Below are 20,578 nucleotides of genomic sequence, written 5' to 3' on the forward strand. Positions count from 1 at the left end.
ACTTGATAACCACTTGACAGATGAAATGAGTCACTGATGTCCTTCTCCCCTCTCTTTGTTCCTCTCATATTTCAGCGTGTCTTTGACTCCAGCCATGCTCTCCTTCTCAAAGCCGCCCCTCCTGGGCCTGAGTGTGCTGCTCTTTCTGTTGCACCACTCCGCTGTTCTCTCCGATAGTCACTTGGGGCCTTGGACCAACAGCCAGTGCCACAAAGCTTCTTTTGTTCCGGGCCACAACCTGGTGGGTCAGGGCTACGATGTGGTCACCCTGAAGCGAAAACACCACGTGATCGACATGACGAAATACCTGAAACCAGGTGGCTCCTGCAGTCTGTACCGTAACCCTCATCAAGGCAACGTTCTGCAGAAAGTAATTACATCAGAAAAGCACAAATACAAAACCTGCACTGCACTAACAAACATGTTAACCATTGTCTTCTCACCTGTTCGCACTGGAACTGTCTTTGCATTATTTAATTACTCTATTTTCATTCAGGTGCCCATGGCTGTAGAGGAGTGGCGTGCATTCAGCCACTGTAATGTGCACCTGGACCACAGTGAACACAACTCTGTCAGGTATTCTGTGGCGCTTCATCAGAAGCTTGCTTCTTTCAACGTAGAAATGCATTCCCTGTAGCTAGGTCTCTTTGGAAAGCCGACCGTCTCCACTCCTTTCTGAACTCATATGCAGAAGAAGGGTTATCACTTTTACCTTTGCTTGCTGAAATGACAACTGTCGCTAATTAATGAAGCTAACGTTAGCTTCATAAGTTGGTTGAAAGAAATGTCTCTGGAAAATAATTGAAAGTTAAGATAAAATACAAAAAAATGTCTCTAACCTTTTAGATTACTTTCCCAGAAATATTCTGCAGATGTTCATCAAAATATGATAAAAATGTTTTTTTTTAAAACGTTTTGAAAAATGTGATTGCGTAAGCTAGTTCAAACTCATTTCAACCAGTAATGTCACAACATGCATCCATCTATAAATCAGCAAGTTTTAGTGACATGAGGGTGTGTGTGGAGATTAAAATCAAATGCAAATGATTTAAAGCCCTACAACTGTAGGGACACATAATCCCTGTGAACCTGTTAGTTGGAAAAATCATCAATTTGAGGGATTTTCACATATATTTCCTGTAATTTGTGTCCGCAGCTCCCTGCTCAGGCACTACTCCAACAGTAATGGATGGCAGGTAGGAAACATGTCACAGATAATGTTGAAGAGAAACATATATTTTGCAATATTATTATAGTAACTGATACCGTAGATGTGTAGACAAGTTTCGTCCCGAAAAAATGGTCGTTCTAAATCTACATATTTTATGAGAGTAGCTAGACCTTGACCACTTTGAGACTCAAAAAGGATGCATAATTATGAGCATTTGTTTCAATGTGATTGTTAAACCTATTATAGCCGCTTGGTGCTTCAAGACATGAGGCTGATAATAATTTAAAGCAGCTGAAGAGCCTCTTGTCTCGTTACAGAATGGCTTTAGTTTCCTCCCGTACGACCGGAACTATGTGGGAACACGGTCCGATCTGTATAAATTTGCTGCAGCCAAGAACCAAGAGGACTACCGCTACTTCAGCAGTCACAGACTCACCTGTAGCCATTACAGGTAGGGTGACATTGCCTCATGTTTCTCAACTAAGTTTTCATTCTGTTTAATCTAACAGTCGGTCTTCTTTTTGTGTTTTAGTTACCGTTTGTTGAACCACCCGGAAAAATACATCAGCAGAGAATTCTACAGTGTTTTGCAAAGGCTTCCCCATTCCTACAGCAGCTCCACCAAAACCCATTACAGAAGTTTCATCAACAACTATGGCACACATTATACGCACCAGGTGAAGACACACGCTCTCTCCACTCACCACCTATATTTTCTCAGCTCACAGGAATAATCACGTTGTCTTTTGTCTCAATAACATTGGACTTCATTTCAGGTTCAATTTGGGGGGCAACTGAATCGAGTCAGGGCCGCATGTATCTGTTCGTCCTCACTGAATCGGCTCTCCTCACAGCAGGTACACGTGACACACACATGTTTATTTTAAATAAAAAACACCAGTTTTCTCCATAACGAGCCCCTTTATATACCAGAGCAGGGGTCATTCTGAGATTACTTTCAGAGAGATGCTACCTATACATTTCTAGCAAAGTCTTCTAGCTTGGGAGGGATTGAGGAAACTTCTCAAAGCAACTCTAAGCGAGGAAAGGATAGAAACTCTTACCTCAGTGAAAAGGTGTGGTAGGGTAGTTACTAGCTATGACTCATTATTTTCAAAAGCAGTGATTGGTTTATCCATCATTATAAAAAAACGGAAATGCAGAAACATGGCCGCTCTGTGAAGAAGAAGAACCGCTCCCAGCTGTTAACGATTAATTATACGCGAGCAAGAACACAACAATTCCTATTTTCAGGTTATTTTACACAAGAAGACCATATATCCATTCCTGCCGCGAGAACCCCCCAAATGCCACACACTGTTCCTTTAAACAGTCCTATAATGACCCACTGCACCACTAATCTCATTTTATTTACCTCCTGTCTTCTAGGTGCACGACTGCTTGAAGCGGGGAATCTCTGTTGGCCTTGGTCATTCCGCTGTAGCTCACATCAAGTCTTGCAACAATGTCCTCCACAATCAGGACTTCTCCACCACGTACAACTCCAGTCTCAGTAACCACTACACACAGGTGGTAGGTGGAAAAGGTTGGTCTGGTGAGTTTTCTCTCATCCATAAAGACTCCTTGGGCTACAACAATTGGCTGAAGACCCTCACCTCCCACCCTGACGTTGTGAAGTACTCCCTGAGACCGCTGCACCAACTGGTGTCGGACTTTAAACGAAAGATAGCCCTGAAGGCTGCTATTGAAGATTACCTGAGGGAAAACGCCATCAGGCCCTGGAGCCAGGCAGGCTATGGAGGCCAGTACCTGAACTCCCCAAAGTGCTGTTCTCGACAGGTCGGGTGGGGACATCTGGAGGTGACCATCATCCAAGCCTCGGGGCTAAGAGGAAATGCATATGGAAATGCATATGGAAATGCATTTGGAAATATTAAAGCGTACGTAGAGAAAGGGGAACAGGGTTGAGGGGTCGACATAGTGGGCACTGTGATCATGACTCGCCAAAATGACGCATATAAACTAAATACTTTTCTGTCTTTTTTCCAGGTATGCTCTCTTGAAATACAAAAATGCTGTTCATAGAACTCATTACATCGGTTCCAATGCACCTGTCTGGAATTCTAAGTTCATCGTGGGAAAGGTCAGTAAATCTTCTTCCTCTGGTTTTGTGGACAATAGGAGCGATTACGCTTCGACGAGCACTTTGCAGAAATGCAGTGGAAACATCTTTAGGGATGCCAAATCTTTTAATGTATTCCTCATGCAGATTACCAGATTATCAATATCTACTGAGTTTTATTGACTGTTTAAAAATACCATACAGCTGTTTCAGAGGCTTTTCAAATAACAGTCCTATAAGTTAAATTACTGCACTGTGTATAACTTGAATATCGAGTAACACAGCACTGTACTGCATATCAATTATAGCTTCTACATGACCACTTATTATAAATCCACTAGACGAGGGGGCTACAAACACAGGCGCTTTCCTCGTGTGTATTTGTGTTGTGTCTCCATCACTAGCAGAAATAATTAATTATATAGTTTCTACGTTTCTTTGTTCATATATTGTCATGGATGAAAAGACCCAAAATAAACACTGGAAACGCATTACTAGAGAGTTTTTGCATAGTAATGATTCTGTACCAAGCTTTCTGATCCATGATGAAAAGTTTCATAATACGTTTGTTTCTACTTATTCTGATAACAATTGTTTTTTCAAATCTTTTTGAAGGTGGACACTTCTCAGTCTTTCACAGTCGAGGTCTGGAACAGTGGCAGATATGAACAGAATGCACTTCTGGTGTCATGTGCGTTCAATGTGAAGCAAGGGACACACACTCAGAGCTGTCCTAGCCTGAACGGGCACGTCGTGTTCAAGTACACTCTGACCTGCGACCAGTACTACACTGGAAACCAGTGCAACCAACAATACAGACCAGTTATTAATTGAGGAACACGTGAACGCGCGTGTCGCTGGCTTTCCTTTTTATGCTGATATCACATCTGCTGATTACTTTCTTTAAGTTGTCATTGAACACAATATATGGTTTCTTTAAAAACATTTGAAATCAATGTTGTTTTTGTGGCAGTAGGGTTAAAGGTAAAGGGTTTATTTACTGCAGGAATTTGATCGTGGTTGAAAAGAATAGGCTTCTGTTTTACACCTGGTTTTATCAACATTACTGATTCATTGGTTGTTTTTTACGGTTACGGTTTAAATCTTTCTAAATGTCTGCTGTAACTACGACATTGTTCTGTCCCTTCTAAAGCAAATAAAAGCAAAGGAAACCTGAGTTGTGTCTTTACGTATTTTATGTGTCTTCAAAGCTAAAGAAAAACGCTGATTTAAAACTGCACCTTGCAAAGTACCTCACGTGTGTTTGTTTTTGTAAATACATTGTTTTAAGGCTGAAATGTATTCATCATATAATTAGATAGAATACCACAAGTAAATGATCGGGAAACTTTCTCTAACAGGCAACTGTTAACAGAATTAAAGATGTTATAACGCTACTTTTTTTTAATTTATAAAAGCACTGTTCATACAAACATGCAGCAAAAGACACAACAATAAATTACATTTTGGAAGACTAAAAATACAAAGCTGCGAGCAGTAATGTGCGGGTCCTCGTTCCTCTGTCGGGGGTACTGACTATGCCGGTTTCCTTGGCCGAGAACGCAGACCCGCTGATCAGGCCGCCACTTTGACTATGAGTTAAAATAGGCACGTCGATATCCTCAGCCATGACTTGTATCAAGCATGACAAATTTGGGGGAGATTTGAATGAGTCCAGTGGAGCAAGTAGGTGGCGCTCGTCTTGAAAATAGAAAAAATTCCGGTGATCCGGTTTCCTGCTGTAGCAGCTAGGGGGGTGGGGTCTCTAATTGGCCTCGGCTGATTACCAATTAGCCAGCTGCTGACGCTGCGCCCATAAAAGAGCAGTAGAGAGAGTTAGCAGAGGCGCAGTCTTGCGGTCTGCTGGTAAATAAAGAATGTTTCCGAACAGAACCTTGGGATTGTCGAATCTCTGGTGCTTTGGGGGGAAACCCACGGGTGACGGCCACAGGGCTGTTACACTGGAGTCCAACGTGGGGCCCCCTGGAGGTAAAGAGCCCCTGGAAGAAGAAGAGCCAGACCAGCAATTCAGCGGGTTGGGGCAGATGCTGGGCTGGATCCAGGCAATGCGGCGGGACCAGGTGGAGTAACCAGCAGTTCCTGGAGGCCCTTGCTGACCTGTCGGTGCTGCGACCAACTTGGAATACGTTTAGGGATGCCATATGGACATATGCTACAAATTTGGTGAGGATATTCCAAGTGATCTGGAAGTTATGTGTCTTCACATATTAAACCACACCCCTTAGAAGTTCATTAGTCCATATATTTTAAACGAAATGACATCAGCGCTGACTTACATAGGTTTTTCCCCATGACCATCAAACGGAGGATGTCTGCTTCATACTTTCTCTAGAAGAGCTTCGCTTCACTCAGTCTGCTCCTACAAATGGACATTTAGGTCATTGAACTGATGGTGTGTGTGTGTCTGAAATATAAAATTGAGGCGAGACAAACACGGACAAAACCAGCTTCTCCCCCATTTACTAAAGTGACGTCAAAAGTGCTTTCCTGAAAAGTTAAAGTTTTCAACTGAAAGCGTTTTGAGTGGCCGACTTGACGACTTTATCAATAGATTTAACAATCGTTGGAGCTGCGGGCTACTTTCATTGGAAAAGAGTTGACAAAACTGGGCTGAGTAATTTTTGTAATCTACTCTTGCTAGTTTCCCAAGATTACCAACCCTGCCTTTTAAAAGACCTTTTTTTAAATAATTTTAATTTGGACTAATGTTATAGCCTTAGTTTTGAATCATTGGGTATTTGTATCCCTTTTTTTCATTTTATTTTTTTCTATTGGCGTTTTAGAAACATAATTGTTGTATTTTTAGTCTTCCAAAATGTAATTTATTGTTGTGTCTTTTGCTGCATGTTTGTATGAACAGTGCTTTTATAAATTAAAAAAAGTAGCGTTATAACATCTTTAATTCTGTTAACAGTTGCCTGTTAGAGAAAGTTTCCCGATCATTTACTTGTGGTATTCTATCTAATTATATTATGAATAAATTTCAGCCTTAAAACAATGTATTTACAAAAACAAACACATGTGAGGTACTTTGCAAGGTGCAGTTTTAAATCAGCGTTTTTCTTTAGCTTTGAAGACACATAAAATACGTAAAGACACAACTCAGGTTTCCTTTGCTTTAGAAGGGACAGAACAATGTCGTAGTTACAGCAGACATTTAAAAAGATTTAAACCGTAACCGTAAAAAACAACCAATGAATCAGTAATGTTGATAAAACCAGGTGTAAAACAGAAGCCTATTCTTTTCAACCACGATCAAATTCCTGCAGTAAATAAACCCTTTACCTTTAACCCTACTGCCACAAACAACATTGATTTCAAATGTTTTTAAAGAAACCATATATTGTGTTCAATGACAACTCAAAGAAAGTAATCAGCAGATGTGATATCAGCATAAAAAGGAAAGCCAGCGACACGCGCGTTCACGTGTTCCTCAATTAATAAGTGGTCTGTATTGTTGGTTGCACTGGTTTCCAGTGTAGTACTGGTCGCAGGTCAGAGTGTACTTGAACACGACGTGCCCTTTCAGGCTAGGACAGCTCTGAGTGTGTGTCCCTTGCTTCACATTGAACGCACATGACACCAGAAGTTCATTCTGTCTATAGTCACTGTTCCTGACCTCGACCGTCAAAGACTGGGAAGTGTCCACCTTCAAAAAGATTTGAAAAAACAATTGTTATCAGAATAAGTAGAAACAAACGTATTATGAAACTTTTCATCATGGATCAGAAAGCTTGGGACGGAATCATTACGATGCAAAAACTCTCTAGTAATGCGTTTCCAGTGTTTATTTTGGGTCTTTTCATCCATGACAATATATGAACAAAGAAATTTAAAAGCTATCATTAATTATTTCTGCTAGTGATGGAGACACAACACAAATACACACGAGGAAAGTGCCTGTGTTTGTAGCCCCCTCGTCTAGTGGATTTATAATAAGCGGTCATGTAGAAGCTATAATTGATATGCAGTACAGTGCTGTGTTACTCGATATTCAAGTTATACACAGTGCAGTAATTTAACTTATAGGACTGTTATTTGAAAAGCCTCTGAAACACCTGTATGGCATTTTTAAACAGTCAATAAAAATTAGTAAATATTGATAATCTGCATGAGGAATACATTAAAAGATTTGTCATCCCTAAAGATGTTTCCACTGCATTTCTGCAAAGTGCTCGTCGAAGCGTAATCGCTCCTATTGTCCACAAATCCAGAGGAAGAAGATTTACTGACCTTTCCCACGATGAACTTAGAATTCCAGACAGGTGCATTGGAACTGATGTCATGAGTTCTATGAACAGCATTTTTGTATTTCAAGAGAGCATACCTGGAAAAAAGACAAAAGTATTTAGTTTATATGCGTCATTTTGGCGAGTCATGATCACAGTGCCCACTATGTCGACCCCTCAACCCTGTTCCCCTTTCTCTACGTACGCTTTAATATTTCCATATGCATTTCCTCTTAGCCCCGAGGCTTGGATGATGGTCACCTTCAGATGTCCCCACCCGACCTGTCGAGAACAGCACTTTGGGGAGTTCAGGTACTGGCCTCCATAGCCTGCCTGGCTCCAGGGCCTGATGGCGTTTTCCCTCAGGTAATCTTCAATAGCAGCCTTCAGGGCTATCTTTCGTTTAAAGTCCGACACCAGTTGGTGCAGCGGTCTCAGGGAGTACTTCACAACGTCAGGGTGGGAGGTGAGGGTCTTCAGCCAATTGTTGTAGCCCAGGGAGTCTTTATGGATGAGAGAAAACTCACCAGACCAACCTTTTCCACCTACCACCTGTGTGTAGTGGTTACTGAGACCGGAGTTGTACGTGGTGGAGAAGTCCTGATTGTGGAGGACATTGTTGCAAGACTTGATGTGAGCTACAGCGGAATGACCAAGGCCAACAGAGATTCCCAGCTTCAAGCAGTTGTGCACCTAGAAGACAGGAGGTAAATAAGATGAGATTAGTGGTGCAGTGGGTCATTATAGGACTGTTTAAAGGAACAGTGTGTGGCATTTGGGGGGTTTTCACAGCAGGAATGGATATATGGTCTTTTTGTGTAAAATAACCTGAAAATAGGAATTGTTGTGTTCTTGCTAGTGTATAATTAATCGTTAACAGCTGGGAGCGGTTCTTCTTCTTTACAGAGCAGCCATGTTTCTGCATTTCTGGTTTTTTATAATGATGGATAAACCAATCACTGCTTTTTAAAAGAATGAGTCATAGCTAGTAATTACCCTACCACACCTTTTCACTGAGGTAAGAGTTTCTATCCTTTCCTCGCTTAGAGTTGCCTCGAGAAGTTTCCTCAATCCCTCCCAAGCTAGAAGACTTTGCTAGAAATGTAGGTGGCATCTCTCCGAGAGTAATCTCAGAATGACCCCTGCTCTGGTATATAAAGGGGCTCGTTCGGGAGAAAACTGGTGTTTTTTATTTAAAATAAACATGTGTGTGTCACGTGTACCTGCTGTGAGGAGAGCCGATTCAGTGAGGACGAACAGATACATGCGGCCCTGACTCGATTCAGTTGCCCCCCAAGTTGAACCTGAAATGAAGTCCAATGTTATTGAGACAAAAGACAACGTGATTATTCCTGTGAGCTGAGAAAATATAGGTGGTGAGTGGAGAGAGCGTGTGTCTTCACCTGGTGCGTATAATGTGTGCCATAGTTGTTGATGAAACTTCTGTAATGGGTTTTGCTGGAGCTGCTGTAGGAATGGGGAAGCCTTTGCAAAACACTGTAGAATTCTCTGCTGATGTATTTTTCCGGGTGGTTCAACAAACGGTAACTAAAACACAAAAAGAAGACCGACTGTTAGATTAAACAGAATGAAAACTTAGTTGAGAAACATGAGGCAATGTCACCCTACCTGTAATGGCTACAGGTGAGTCTGTGACTGCTGAAGTAGCGGTAGTCCTCTTGGTTCTTGGCTGCAGTAAATTTATACAGATCGGACCGTGTTCCCACATAGTTCCGGTCGTACGGGAGGAAACTAAAGTCATTCTGTAACGAGACAAGAGGCTCTTCAGCTGCTTTAAATTATTATCAGCCTCATGTCTTGAAGCACCAAGCGGCTATAATAGGTTTAACAATCACATTGAAACAAATGCTCATAATTATGCATCCTTTTTGAGTCTCAAAGTGGTCAAGGTCTATCTACTCTCATAAAATATGTAGATTTAGAACGACCATTTTTTCAGGACGAAACTTGTCTACACATCTACGGTATCAGTTACTATAATAATATTGCAAACTATATGTTTCTCTTCTACATTATCTGTGACATGTTTCCTACCTGCCATCCATTACTGTTGGAGTAGTGCCTGAGCAGGGAGCTGCGGACACAGCATTGCCACTTTCATTTCACTGCACACCCTGTGTGTGTATGTGACAAATAAAAACATCTTGAATCTTGAATCTTGAAATTACAGGAAATATATGTGAAAATCCCTCTAATTGATGATTTTTCCAACTAACAGGTACACAGGGATTATGTGTGCCTACAGTTGTAGGGCTTTAAATCATTTGCATCTGATTTAAATCTCCACACACACCCTCTTGTCACTAAAAGTTGCTGATTTATTGATGGATGCATGTCGTGACATTACTGGTTGAAATGAATTTGAACTAGCTTACGCAATCACATTTTTCAAAACGTTTTTTTGTACATTTTTAGCACATTTTGATAAACATCTTGTCACGTCACGGGCTGTCCCTAGTGCCGTCTAGGGTGGGGCAGTGCAAGGGAGCAATAAAAACTGGCAAAATGCAAGGATTAAAATAAACTAGAAGGTTTATTCATTCCAACAAAATAAGACAAAGTCCATAGTCCAACAAAAAGTGTCCCGGGGGAGAAAAAGGTTCTTTAAACAAAACTTATCCTCAAACAAAGTCCACTTCACAAAGTCCTCCTCTGGGTTGTTCTCTTGGGCTGGGGTTCGTCCTGGAGGCCCTTCTCCTGCCTTGTCCAGCTCCTTTCCCCCTTGTGCTCTGCCCTCTGTCTCCTCTTAAGCTTCCCAGCCCTGCCTCAATTAGATGTCCTAAACACCTGCAGCTGGGTGAGTGGTGAGGCAGGCTGGGAGCTGTAGTTTTCCACTGAGCGGCCATTTTGTCAGGTGTAATCGAGTGGGAAAATAGCGTCCATCCACTACCTGGCCCCTTGTGATGCCACAATCTGCAGAATATTTCTGGGAAAGTAATCTAAAAGGTTAGAGAATTTTTTTTGTATTTTATCTTAACTTTCAATTATTTTCCAGAGACATTTCTTTCAACCAACCTATGAAGCTAACGTTAGCTTCATTCATTAGCGACAGTTGTCATTTCAGCAAGCAAAGGTAAAAGTGATAACCCTTCTTCTGCATATGAGTTCAGAAAGGAGTTGAGACGGTCGGCTTTCCAAAGAGACCTAGCTACAGGGAATGCATTTCTACGTTGAACAAAGCAAGCTTCTGATGAAGCGCCACAGAATACCTGACAGAGTTGTGTTCACTGTGGTCCAGGTGCACATTACAGTGGCTGAATGCACGCCACTCCTCTACAGCCATGGGCACCTGAATGAAAATAGAGTAATTAAATAATGCAAAGACAGTTCCAGTGCGAACAGGTGAGAAGACAATGGTTAACATGTTTGTTAGTGCAGTGCAGGTTTTTTATCTGTGCTTTTCTGATGTAATTACTTTCTGCAGAACGTTGCCTTGATGAGGGTTACGGTACAGACTGCAGGAGCCACCTGGTTTCAGGTAAGTCGTTATGTCGATCACGTGGTGTTTTCGCTTCAGGGTGACCACATCGTAGCCCTGGCCCACCAGGTTGTGGCCCGGAACAAAAGAAGCGTTGTGGCACTGGCTGTTGGTCCAAGGCCCCAAGTGACTATCGGAGAGAACAGCGGAGTGGTGCAACAGAAAGAGCAGCACACTCAGGCCCAGGAGGGGCGGCTTTGAGAAGGAGAGCATGGCTGGAGTCAAAGACACGCTGAAATATGAGAGGAACAAAGAGAGGGGAGAAGGACATCAGTGACTCGTTTCATCTGTCAAGTAGTTATCAAGTTATTAAGTTATTAAGCTTTGAACTGCACATCCAGACTTGGTGATCCTTTCCAATTCAAAGCGACGGTGATGCAGTCACAGCTCTTTATCAGAGTCTAATACTAATGCACATTTTAAAATGGCCAACACCACTGCAATGTGCAAAACAACATTAAAAAGTGTCATATGACTAATAAAGCCGCAATATTTTTAGGGTATTTGAGTTGATTACGGAAAAAAAACCTCAGCTGTCAAAAGCAACAGAGGAAATAAATGTCAAAATAAAAGAATAAATGCCACAAATGTTTTTTGACCTGTTAAATATTCAACTTTCCCTCTGAAATCAAAAAAGCCCATTGTTCTTACCTCTGCAGGTCTGAGGAGATGAGGAGGTGAGGAGGTGAGGAGAACGTCTCAGGAGCTGGTGAGACGGTCAAGTGTCAAACGAGGACTGAATTTGAGCTTTTATTCCTTCCTGACAAAACAGATAATGACAGTGATTATTGAACAAACAATAAAACAGGACAAACCTCATCGCTGAAAAAATACGCCTTCCTAAAAACCTTTAGGTTTGTTCCGACAAACTTGATCAACATTTTTATTAAATAATTACCAGGAACATTAGAATTATATCATTTACCTCCACCTGTGCACACTGTCCTGCAAAGTATTGCATGTCTTAGTATTTTAAATATCTAATGATTCCATTTTCCAAAACCAGATTGAGGATCTGTCTCGGCACACATACGGTAGAAATGGAAAGATTACAGGAAAGCATTCAGTAAATGGTCATTTTTGAAGACGTGCACGTACAAAAACAAGCGTCTACAGACGCATTTGACGGCGTCTTCATCGTGTGAAACTGTTTCCACGTGAGCAATCACTTAAACAGTCACAGGCACTCATGTTTTTATATATCAAGCCTTATAGCTGCAAAAAATACTTAAAACCTTTGAATTTAACTTGATTAAAAACATTTTCTATAATTACCAGGAACCATATCTTGGTCTTTTGCCTGGTGTACAAGTCCTGCAGGTGGGGAGTGTGTGTAGTCAATAGTCGTTCAGCGAACACTTTACTCTACTGAAACCTTCCTGCTCATCTGATGTACTGTCCATTCATATGGGCAGTGGCTGCTAAGAAGGACATACATAAACTACAAATGGTTCAAAACAGAGCTGCCAGATTAGCACTCCAGTGTTCAATTAGAATTAATACTGCATATATGCACTCTCGCCTGTCATGGTTCTCAGTTGAAACTCAACTTAACTTTTGTCTTCTCATGTTTTTCAGGAAAGTAGTATTTAATCAGACACCGGTATATTTCTTCAATCAGTTACAATACACATTTAACAGACATAACCATAACACAAGGAATGCTTTTTTCGGTCAATTGATACCGCCAACCCCAAGAACTAACCTCCTCAAACGTACTGTTATCTATCGTGCAATTACCGCTTGGAACTTACTACCTCCTCGTTTAACTCACATGAGTAATAATTTGTCATTCAAAAAACAATTAAAGGCGCACCTAAGAACATTCACCACTTGACGTATTCTATTGCTTTTTAGTCATCTGATTTTCTTTTTCTTTGTATGAATTAAGTTGAATTGCATAACATATATCTTATCCTTCAACTGTACTGAGCATCTGACTGCACTATTTTTTTACTTTGTTGTACTATTTTTAACTGTTGGTTTCACGATATGTTTTGTATGTTTTTGTATATATTGTATTTTGTCCTTTCTGTGGACCCCAGGAAGATTAGCGGTCGCTAAGGCGTCAGCTAATGGAGATCCAATAAATAAACAAATATAATTATATAATTGACCTCCACCTGTGCACACTGTCCTGATCAGTAATGCTGGCAAACTCTTCCTCAGTGAGACTTTCTTGTTCATAGTTTCCAGCATCAGAACCCGAGTCACATCCGCCAGTGTTGGTGTTTTTAATATTACATGTTTTACAGGTTTCTCCTATTTTAGAGGCGAATACATATCAAGTAAACTCTCAGTGCACTCCTAAAGGATAAGAAAGAGTTTGACTGAGCTCAAATGCTGACAACTCTGTTCTTATTGCAGTGTTGTTGAAACCTTTCTGCTGCCTTTGACACAGCTGATCACGGCTCATCAATCCACTGCGTGGGTCCGACGGCGACAACAAGAACACTGATCATTCCCCCTAAATCCTATGTGAAATAATATGAGATAATTAAAGAGCAGTTGCAAATACTAGATCAGGGTTCCAGGTTCAGGTTATTTTCTAGAGAACACTTTGCAGCATATTTCTGGTATGACGGACATGATTGTGCCACACACTAATGTCTCCCTCTGTGGAGGCTGAGTTTAAACATAACGTATCTATGAAATCATCTCTTTTGGGCTCATTGGAAATATTCTCATACATATACCGTCTGTAAATTACTAGGAGCTCACTGTTTAATTCCGTTATGAATAAGACCCAAAAAACAAGTTACAAAAAGATATTTTTATTGATGGAGGAAGAAAAAAAACTCGGTGCCACAGGTTTGATGCTTTTAAAAGCTGCAGAGCTGATTGTTAAAACCGTGAAGTTTTAATCTGTGCCATCTTTATCTTTGCATATCCTAAGGGAGAGGAAACATGCACTTTTCAAAGTGGATGATGCCAACAAATGAATGTATCTCATTAGATATCTGCAAAAGATAACACATTTAAATCAGAACCGAATGCAGAGAACTCAGAACTACAGCACTTTCTCAAACTGCAATGTACTGTATGTCTACATGTCAAAGTATTTTAAATATCTTATGAATCCATTTTCCAAAACCAGATTGAGGATCTGTCTCGGCACACATACAGTAGAAATGGAAAGATTACAGGAAAGCATTCAGTAAATGGTCCTTTTGAAGACGTGCACATACAAAAACAAGCTTCTACAGACACATTTGACGGCGTCGCCATCGTGTGAAACTGTTTCCACGGGAGCAATCACTTCAACAGTCACAGGCACTCATGTTTTTATGTCATGGCATTGCCAGGGTTAATAAAAGCTTGAGGTCTCACAGGAATCATCCGTGAGACCTGATGTTCAGTGTGATCAAAGTATTCAAACACGTCCGATGGAACAAAATAATCTCGGCACAAAATGATCCCATTAAACTAATGCGATTGAGCCCAGAAGCTTTGTTTATTGGGGGTGTGGGTCATTAAAATTAATCGGGTCAGGTTGGACTGTAAGTGTGTGTGTGTGAGGACACGAGAGGAAAGTGTAGTGTGTGTGGCTTCTTCCTGTCAACCAGTACGTAGGATGATGTGGACCCCAGACTCCGTAAAAACAGGACCGCTCATGTCTCCCACTTTGAGAGCAAAGGAGGCGTCTTCAAAAGGCTTCTGCATCTGACCTGAAACATAAACACACGCGTTACGTTGAAGTCACACATCTTGTGTCCACAAGACAAATGCACACATGAACAGGTTGTACATGGTCAGCTGTGACCTCTGTCCATAAAGACCGGCGTTTACTTCCACCTTCAATGATTACACACAATTATGTCTTTTTAAAGTACACTGCCAGCTGATTGCATGTTACGGCTAATTAAATGTCTATTGAATCGGAAAAAAGTGACAGACAATGGAAAAAAGAGCAGCAGTTACAGAAATTAAAAAAAAACTAACTAGAAACACAGAGTTGAACGACTCCATCTATGTCATGTTGCAGTTTAAGTCCATGACTTTCCAAAAGTTAATAACTTTATCCTAATAGAAATTGTGTGAGTCTTTGCCCATTTGTTCATAATTAATATCTTTCATTTGCACTGGCGTGAGCACATTCTGGTGTGTGGTCACGTGTGCGTTTGTTTATTTGTACCTTTTCCAAATAATCCCAGGTCTCCACCGTTCTTAGCGGAGCTGCAGTCGCTGAACTGAGAAGCCAAGGACTCAAACTTCTCCTCTCCAGACTTGATATCTTCTATATACTCTGCACGGAACACAGAAATAAAGAACAACGTTGACATGTGGATCAGACCTGAGGAATACCCCCCCACACACACACACAGCTTTTACATACTCTGAATGAGCTCCAGGGCCTCGTCTTTAGTCCGTGTGATATTTTGTTCTCGCCAAGAAGATGGACGACGTGACAGCGTGTGCTTCACCAGGAGGTGAGAGCAGCGTACCTGAGAGGGGGAAGAAACACAAACTGATCAGTGACAAGAATCAATAAGACTGATATGAATAATAGTATTTTTCCTCAGATGAGTCAGTAATATCTAATAGGAAAGAGATGAGATCCATCGCAACTATTGACTTCAGTTGATTTTTTTATATTGGTTAAAAATAAATAAAGATAAAATCATGATTACACATTTAATTCAGTCCTGTAACATGGGAGTCCGGTTACATCACATCAAATATGATCAACTGGGTGGAAACCAACTAATAATAATAACAACACTAATAATGTTTAATGAAGCATTTTCTGTTTTCTAATAGCAGGTTCAATAACCTGCTATTATCCTCACCAATTTAAAAACATCATAATAGTTTTGAACTGAATGAACTGAGCTACGATGGTCATAATAAAACCTCCTTGGTCACCCGTACACTCAGTTAAGGACTGAAATAGCAAATATCCCGATTATTGGCACTCAATATAGTTCTAAATATTATCTCGTATCTTATTGTAACATTCAACCTCGTCGTAAATTATGGTAAATAATGTCAAGAAAGGTATTTGATGTGTCGGCTTTTTGGACAACACAAGAATTCCAAAATAATAGATCTTTAAATAAACAAAATACAGCCGTTTATTAAACAAATGGGACTAAAACCACAGTTTGCAACCAGCAGGTTGTTGAAGCGCTTCGTCAGTCGTCTTACAAGGATGCTATAAAGACTACAAACCACTAGATGTCACTGTTTTGATCTAATAATCCCAAACTGTACTCGTTTTTGTTGTTGTTGTTAGAAAGCCCAAAACGTCATCAGACCTCATCCATCCATCACTAATTTATTTCCTTTAATATTTTATATATGACATGTAATAATAACCTTCTCAGGCTCTCCGTGACCATCTCCCACCGGACGTTCCCACTGGCTGGCGTTGGTGATGTGGTTGAAGTAGTATACTTTGCCTGCAGGGAAAAAAAGTCAATAAAGATTCATTCAATTGCGTGTTTTTTAAAAACAAATTGAGGCAGCAGAAGAAGCTGAAGACACGACATTAAATAGTGCTCAATAGAAAATTCTGAACATATAATATATTAGATTAGATATTCCTTTAGGTTTTCACTGGACAGGGGATAAGAAATTGTTTGCAGAAATGCTGTCACACAAATGTGGGGGTAAAAAGTACAATATTTTTCCTGTCGTAGAGTTGCAGAATACAGTAGCCTACAATCGTGCAACAGCTAGGAAATGCAGTGTCACCAAGGTGAAACATGATGCAACATACACATTAATGCAGCAGTAATAGCAATTAATACAAAAACATCAGCAACTAAAACAGACAGGGAACATTTCACTGCTCAATGCGTGTACTTTTACAATGAAGATACACCTTGTATTGATCACCAGAATGATAATGTGGTTGTTGCAGCAATACAAGGACACAAATAAATGCAGATAGGAATAGAAAGAAACTAAAATAGTAGGTAGAGTAAATAAGAAATTGACAGTGGTGTGATTAATGTGTGTATTAAATATAATTGAGTATGGAGCAATAGTCACCAACATATTATATGGTGCATTATGATATATTATGTGATATGAGACGTATAAGATGTATTAAAAAAAGGCAGTACAGTCTTACATAGTGGACATATATAGCATGTGCTGATAATATTTTAAACATTGTCATACTTTTAGTCAGGTTCTGAATGCTTGATTTTATTTGTCGTATGTTTAGTTTGTTGTAGTTCTGGATCGGTTTACTTCCTCCACCAAGGTTGTGCTGCAGCCTACAGACCAAAGCGTGGAAGACTATAACATGTTCATGTCTTGAGGAAATTGCAATATACCACGCTTCTTTTTTTTTGTGGCCACCCGAAATAAATATGTAAAACCCTGCTGAGGCTTGTGCAGCGCAGGTGAGTCGCTGGAGCAGAATGACGTCATGCAGGGCTCTGCAGTCGCCAGGTTTAACGCTAATGAATCAGCTCTGGCGCGACCATGAAGCAACACAGCAAAAGTCACGTTTTTGCAAAATACACCTTCAAGACCGAGTTACCAATCAATTTTTTTCACTAGATCGCCATTGAATCTAAAGTCACGCCCGCCTGGTTTTAACACGAAACCACAATGCTGGTTCTGCTAGCTCGGGAGCTAAATTCATAACGGTGCATAATGGCATTTAGCTAAACTAGCTAGCATATTTAGCTTCCCGGTGCATCCGTTTCATTACCTGAACTGCGGCTCATTCTTTTCTCCCATCCAGCAGGTAACTTCTCCTCGTCTGCCATATTTTTTTCTTCTGCAATAGCGTTTACAAAAACAAATTTCAATGAAGCTACCGTGTGGGACAGGTTGGGCTGCAGCTAGGCAAAGTGCGACAGTTAGCAACGTGTTTACGGCACGAGTTGTTTTCAGAATTGGCTCTGCCTCTTTACTGGCCTGTCATAGGCTAACGTGGGCTGTCAATCATCACTGAGCCCATTTGATTGGCTGAGAGACTTACACACAAACGAATCAGCTTTACGGACGGAGAACAGTCCACAGAAAATCTTTGAACGGCAGTATTGGTTATTTCGCTGTGAATTTACAGGTAAGAATGCCACTTTAACACACCATCATTATAGATTTAAACAACGAACTACATATTGAAGACATAATATTGGATTTCTTGTGTGCTTTGTAACATAATGGCCAATACAATATACAACGATAACGTGTTGTGAGCTCTAGCTAGCTAGTGTTAGCTACCACCGAACAAAATAGCCTGACTGATTTTAACGTATATGATAGTTTAGGTTCCGTTTCTCTCATGTGGTACGTTGTGTTAATGTACCACAATGACTATAGCGTATAACTAGCTAAATATATGAGTAGTATTGTCCCAACTTATATTATGGGGAAGTTGTTTTAGACTCGACACTCCCACATGTCATGCTAACCGACTATCTACATGTCCTTCCGCTGGCAGGAACAGAAAATGATCGAGGTGGTTTGCAACGATCGCCTGGGCAAGAAAGTCCGGGTCAAGTGCAAGTATCCTTTTTCTAAAACTGTTGAGTTAATCCTGAATAATGTGTTCTGCCACATGTTTATTACCCGAGCCCACGTCCAGCTAACGTGGTCAGCGTGACTTTGATTACAGATACTTATGTATGCCTCCCTCCAAAAATGCTCAACATAAAATATAACAAAGAATACAGACTATAAAGACCTCAAATAATAATGCAGAAGTTAAATAATGGGCACACAATATATCGTATATTAAATAATATATTTTCGTGGTTGACTGGTGTGCAGGAAATGCAAAGTGAATTAATTGCAAATTAAACAGGAATGTAATGAGAAGATGAGATAGGTAATCTTTATCTGATCAATACTCTGAACCCCAAAGATGTTGAGTTTACTAAACGTCTGTAGCCGCTGCGGCATACCAATTAATCACGAGTGCACACTATTCATGTTGTCTTTATAAATAAGAGCACTCTGTAATTCAAGATAACTTCCTCCAAGATCAACACAAATATCCTTCAACTGCTTTTGAAGAACCAGCTAAGGCTAGATGACATCATGTTGACCTGTTTTAGTGAATTATTCCCGGTGCCATCACTTTGCTACTTCCTTAACCGCCATGTTTCAGCTCTGAGGACACTATTGGAGACCTGAAGAAGCTCATTGCTGCTCAGACAGGAACACGCTTTGACAAGATTGTCCTAAAGAAATGGTGAGTGACTTGTCTGGAGTACTGATCATAACAAGTGTGTCTGTGGTCGTCTTCTGTTGGCGGTTAATTGTTCCTCCTCTGTTCCCACAGGTATACCATATTCAAGGACCACGTTTCTCTGGGTGACTGTATCCTTTAAGCAATCTTTGCAGGGTGGTTGCTCTCCCTATTGGATGTAGTTGTGCACCAATATAGAATGTATGGGCCAATCATATCAATTATTTTCTGTGTAATTGTTGATACGATAACTAATAACTTTACTCTCACCACTTCCAAAGGAGTAGTCTCAATCAGTCTTTGACATACCATTACTTACTGTAAGAAAAAACCTCCATACTATTAATTGCAATTACAAATTTAGACTGATAACTTTCTAATTTACCAGCGTATAACAAACCTACCAACAACAACCCTAGCCCACAATGCATTGTGCTTCCTTCGCTGAATCCTAACAATTTGAGAAATATCCATGTCCTGCTTTTCATGAATAATCTGAAATTCTGTTTATTTTCTTAAATTGGGGTGGAGGTCCAAGGTCTAAAGTATCGTCAACAAATCAATTCAAAATTATTTGCACAAGTAGATGCCATTTTCATAATATATTTGGAAGTTTCATGATATGATTTACCTTTTAAGATCTTTGATAACATGTATTGGATACTTACTCAGTCTATATAGTGATCTAGTGGATGTCAGCAGAGATAATGTATTTCTAAATGATTTTTTTTTTCTCAAGGAGCTTTTGATCATATTAACTAAAGCAATCTTTTACCAAGTAGAACTATTTCATCCGGACCTGTTCTACTTAACCACGACCTCTGCAGATGAAATCCACGATGGGATGAACTTGGAGCTTTACTACCAGTAGACCAGAGGAGGACCGCGGGTCGATGCCGCACCGACGGCCCTCTTCATTGACACACAGAAATGGGAGTGGTCGCCGGAAACCACCGTGATCATCGAAGAGAGCGAGAGCAGTATCCACATAGACATGACATTGATCTCAGTTTTATCGTATGATTTTAGCCCGAAAATTGTGGAAAATAAATATTGTTTTGCAGTTTTTGTTTTGATATTTTGGAATTAAAGAGGATATTTACCTACTTGGAAGGCTTGATTCCATTGTTATAACCAATACTAATTCAGTACATTTATATCTATGTTTTTATTTGATTAATTTTCATCCACAAAGTTGAGAAAGGAACGTTTTAAGTGAAGCTTGATGTCCAACATAAATGAATACCAGTCACTTCCACACAGTGAGGCCTACATCTTAATAATTAAACACCAGTATCAAGTTGGTACTCTGTATCGGCCGATAACCGAAGCCCAGGTATCGGGAATAAAAAAGTTGGATCGGTGCATCCCTAACAATACATTAAAAGAATTTAAGATTGTTAAAGGTTACTTATTT

General features: G+C 40.3%; 4 protein-coding genes across 4 annotated transcripts; 2 read left to right on the forward strand and 2 right to left on the reverse strand.

The window, feature by feature from the left end:
• Window positions 1-81: 81 nt before the first annotated feature.
• Window positions 82-4,431, forward strand: LOC130189781 (perforin-1-like). Its single transcript, XM_056408716.1, has 8 exons — window positions 82-370; window positions 497-576; window positions 1,157-1,196; window positions 1,489-1,622; window positions 1,704-1,848; window positions 1,948-2,028; window positions 2,561-2,971; window positions 3,870-4,431. The coding sequence occupies exons 1-8, from the start codon at window positions 95-97 to the stop codon at window positions 4,086-4,088; spliced, it is 1,386 nt and encodes a 461-aa protein (XP_056264691.1). The 5' UTR covers window positions 82-94; the 3' UTR covers window positions 4,089-4,431.
• A 3,250-nt stretch (window positions 4,432-7,681) lies between these two features.
• On the reverse strand, window positions 7,682-11,216 carry LOC130189782 (perforin-1-like). The gene is made up of 6 exons (XM_056408717.1): window positions 10,941-11,216; window positions 10,735-10,814; window positions 9,560-9,599; window positions 9,134-9,267; window positions 8,908-9,052; window positions 7,682-8,197 (listed from the first exon to the last, which is right to left on the reverse strand). Exons 1-6 carry the CDS (start codon window positions 11,214-11,216, stop codon window positions 7,682-7,684), a joined length of 1,191 nt encoding a protein of 396 aa, XP_056264692.1.
• Window positions 11,217-13,757: 2,541 nt separating this feature from the next.
• Window positions 13,758-17,834, reverse strand: pin1 (peptidylprolyl cis/trans isomerase, NIMA-interacting 1). Its single transcript, XM_056410114.1, has 5 exons — window positions 17,674-17,834; window positions 16,323-16,405; window positions 15,340-15,448; window positions 15,139-15,249; window positions 13,758-14,671 (listed from the first exon to the last, which is right to left on the reverse strand). Exons 1-5 carry the CDS (start codon window positions 17,729-17,731, stop codon window positions 14,562-14,564), a joined length of 471 nt encoding a protein of 156 aa, XP_056266089.1. The 5' UTR covers window positions 17,732-17,834; the 3' UTR covers window positions 13,758-14,561.
• Window positions 17,835-17,950: 116 nt separating this feature from the next.
• Window positions 17,951-20,268, forward strand: ubl5 (ubiquitin like 5). Its single transcript, XM_056410115.1, has 5 exons — window positions 17,951-18,033; window positions 18,412-18,476; window positions 19,081-19,164; window positions 19,255-19,292; window positions 19,989-20,268. Exons 2-5 carry the CDS (start codon window positions 18,421-18,423, stop codon window positions 20,030-20,032), a joined length of 222 nt encoding a protein of 73 aa, XP_056266090.1. The 5' UTR covers window positions 17,951-18,033; window positions 18,412-18,420; the 3' UTR covers window positions 20,033-20,268.
• The last annotated feature ends 310 nt before the right edge of the window (window positions 20,269-20,578 follow it).

Source organism: Pseudoliparis swirei, chromosome 24, assembly GCF_029220125.1.
Source record: "Pseudoliparis swirei isolate HS2019 ecotype Mariana Trench chromosome 24, NWPU_hadal_v1, whole genome shotgun sequence".
Lineage (NCBI taxonomy): Eukaryota > Metazoa > Chordata > Actinopteri > Perciformes > Liparidae > Pseudoliparis > Pseudoliparis swirei.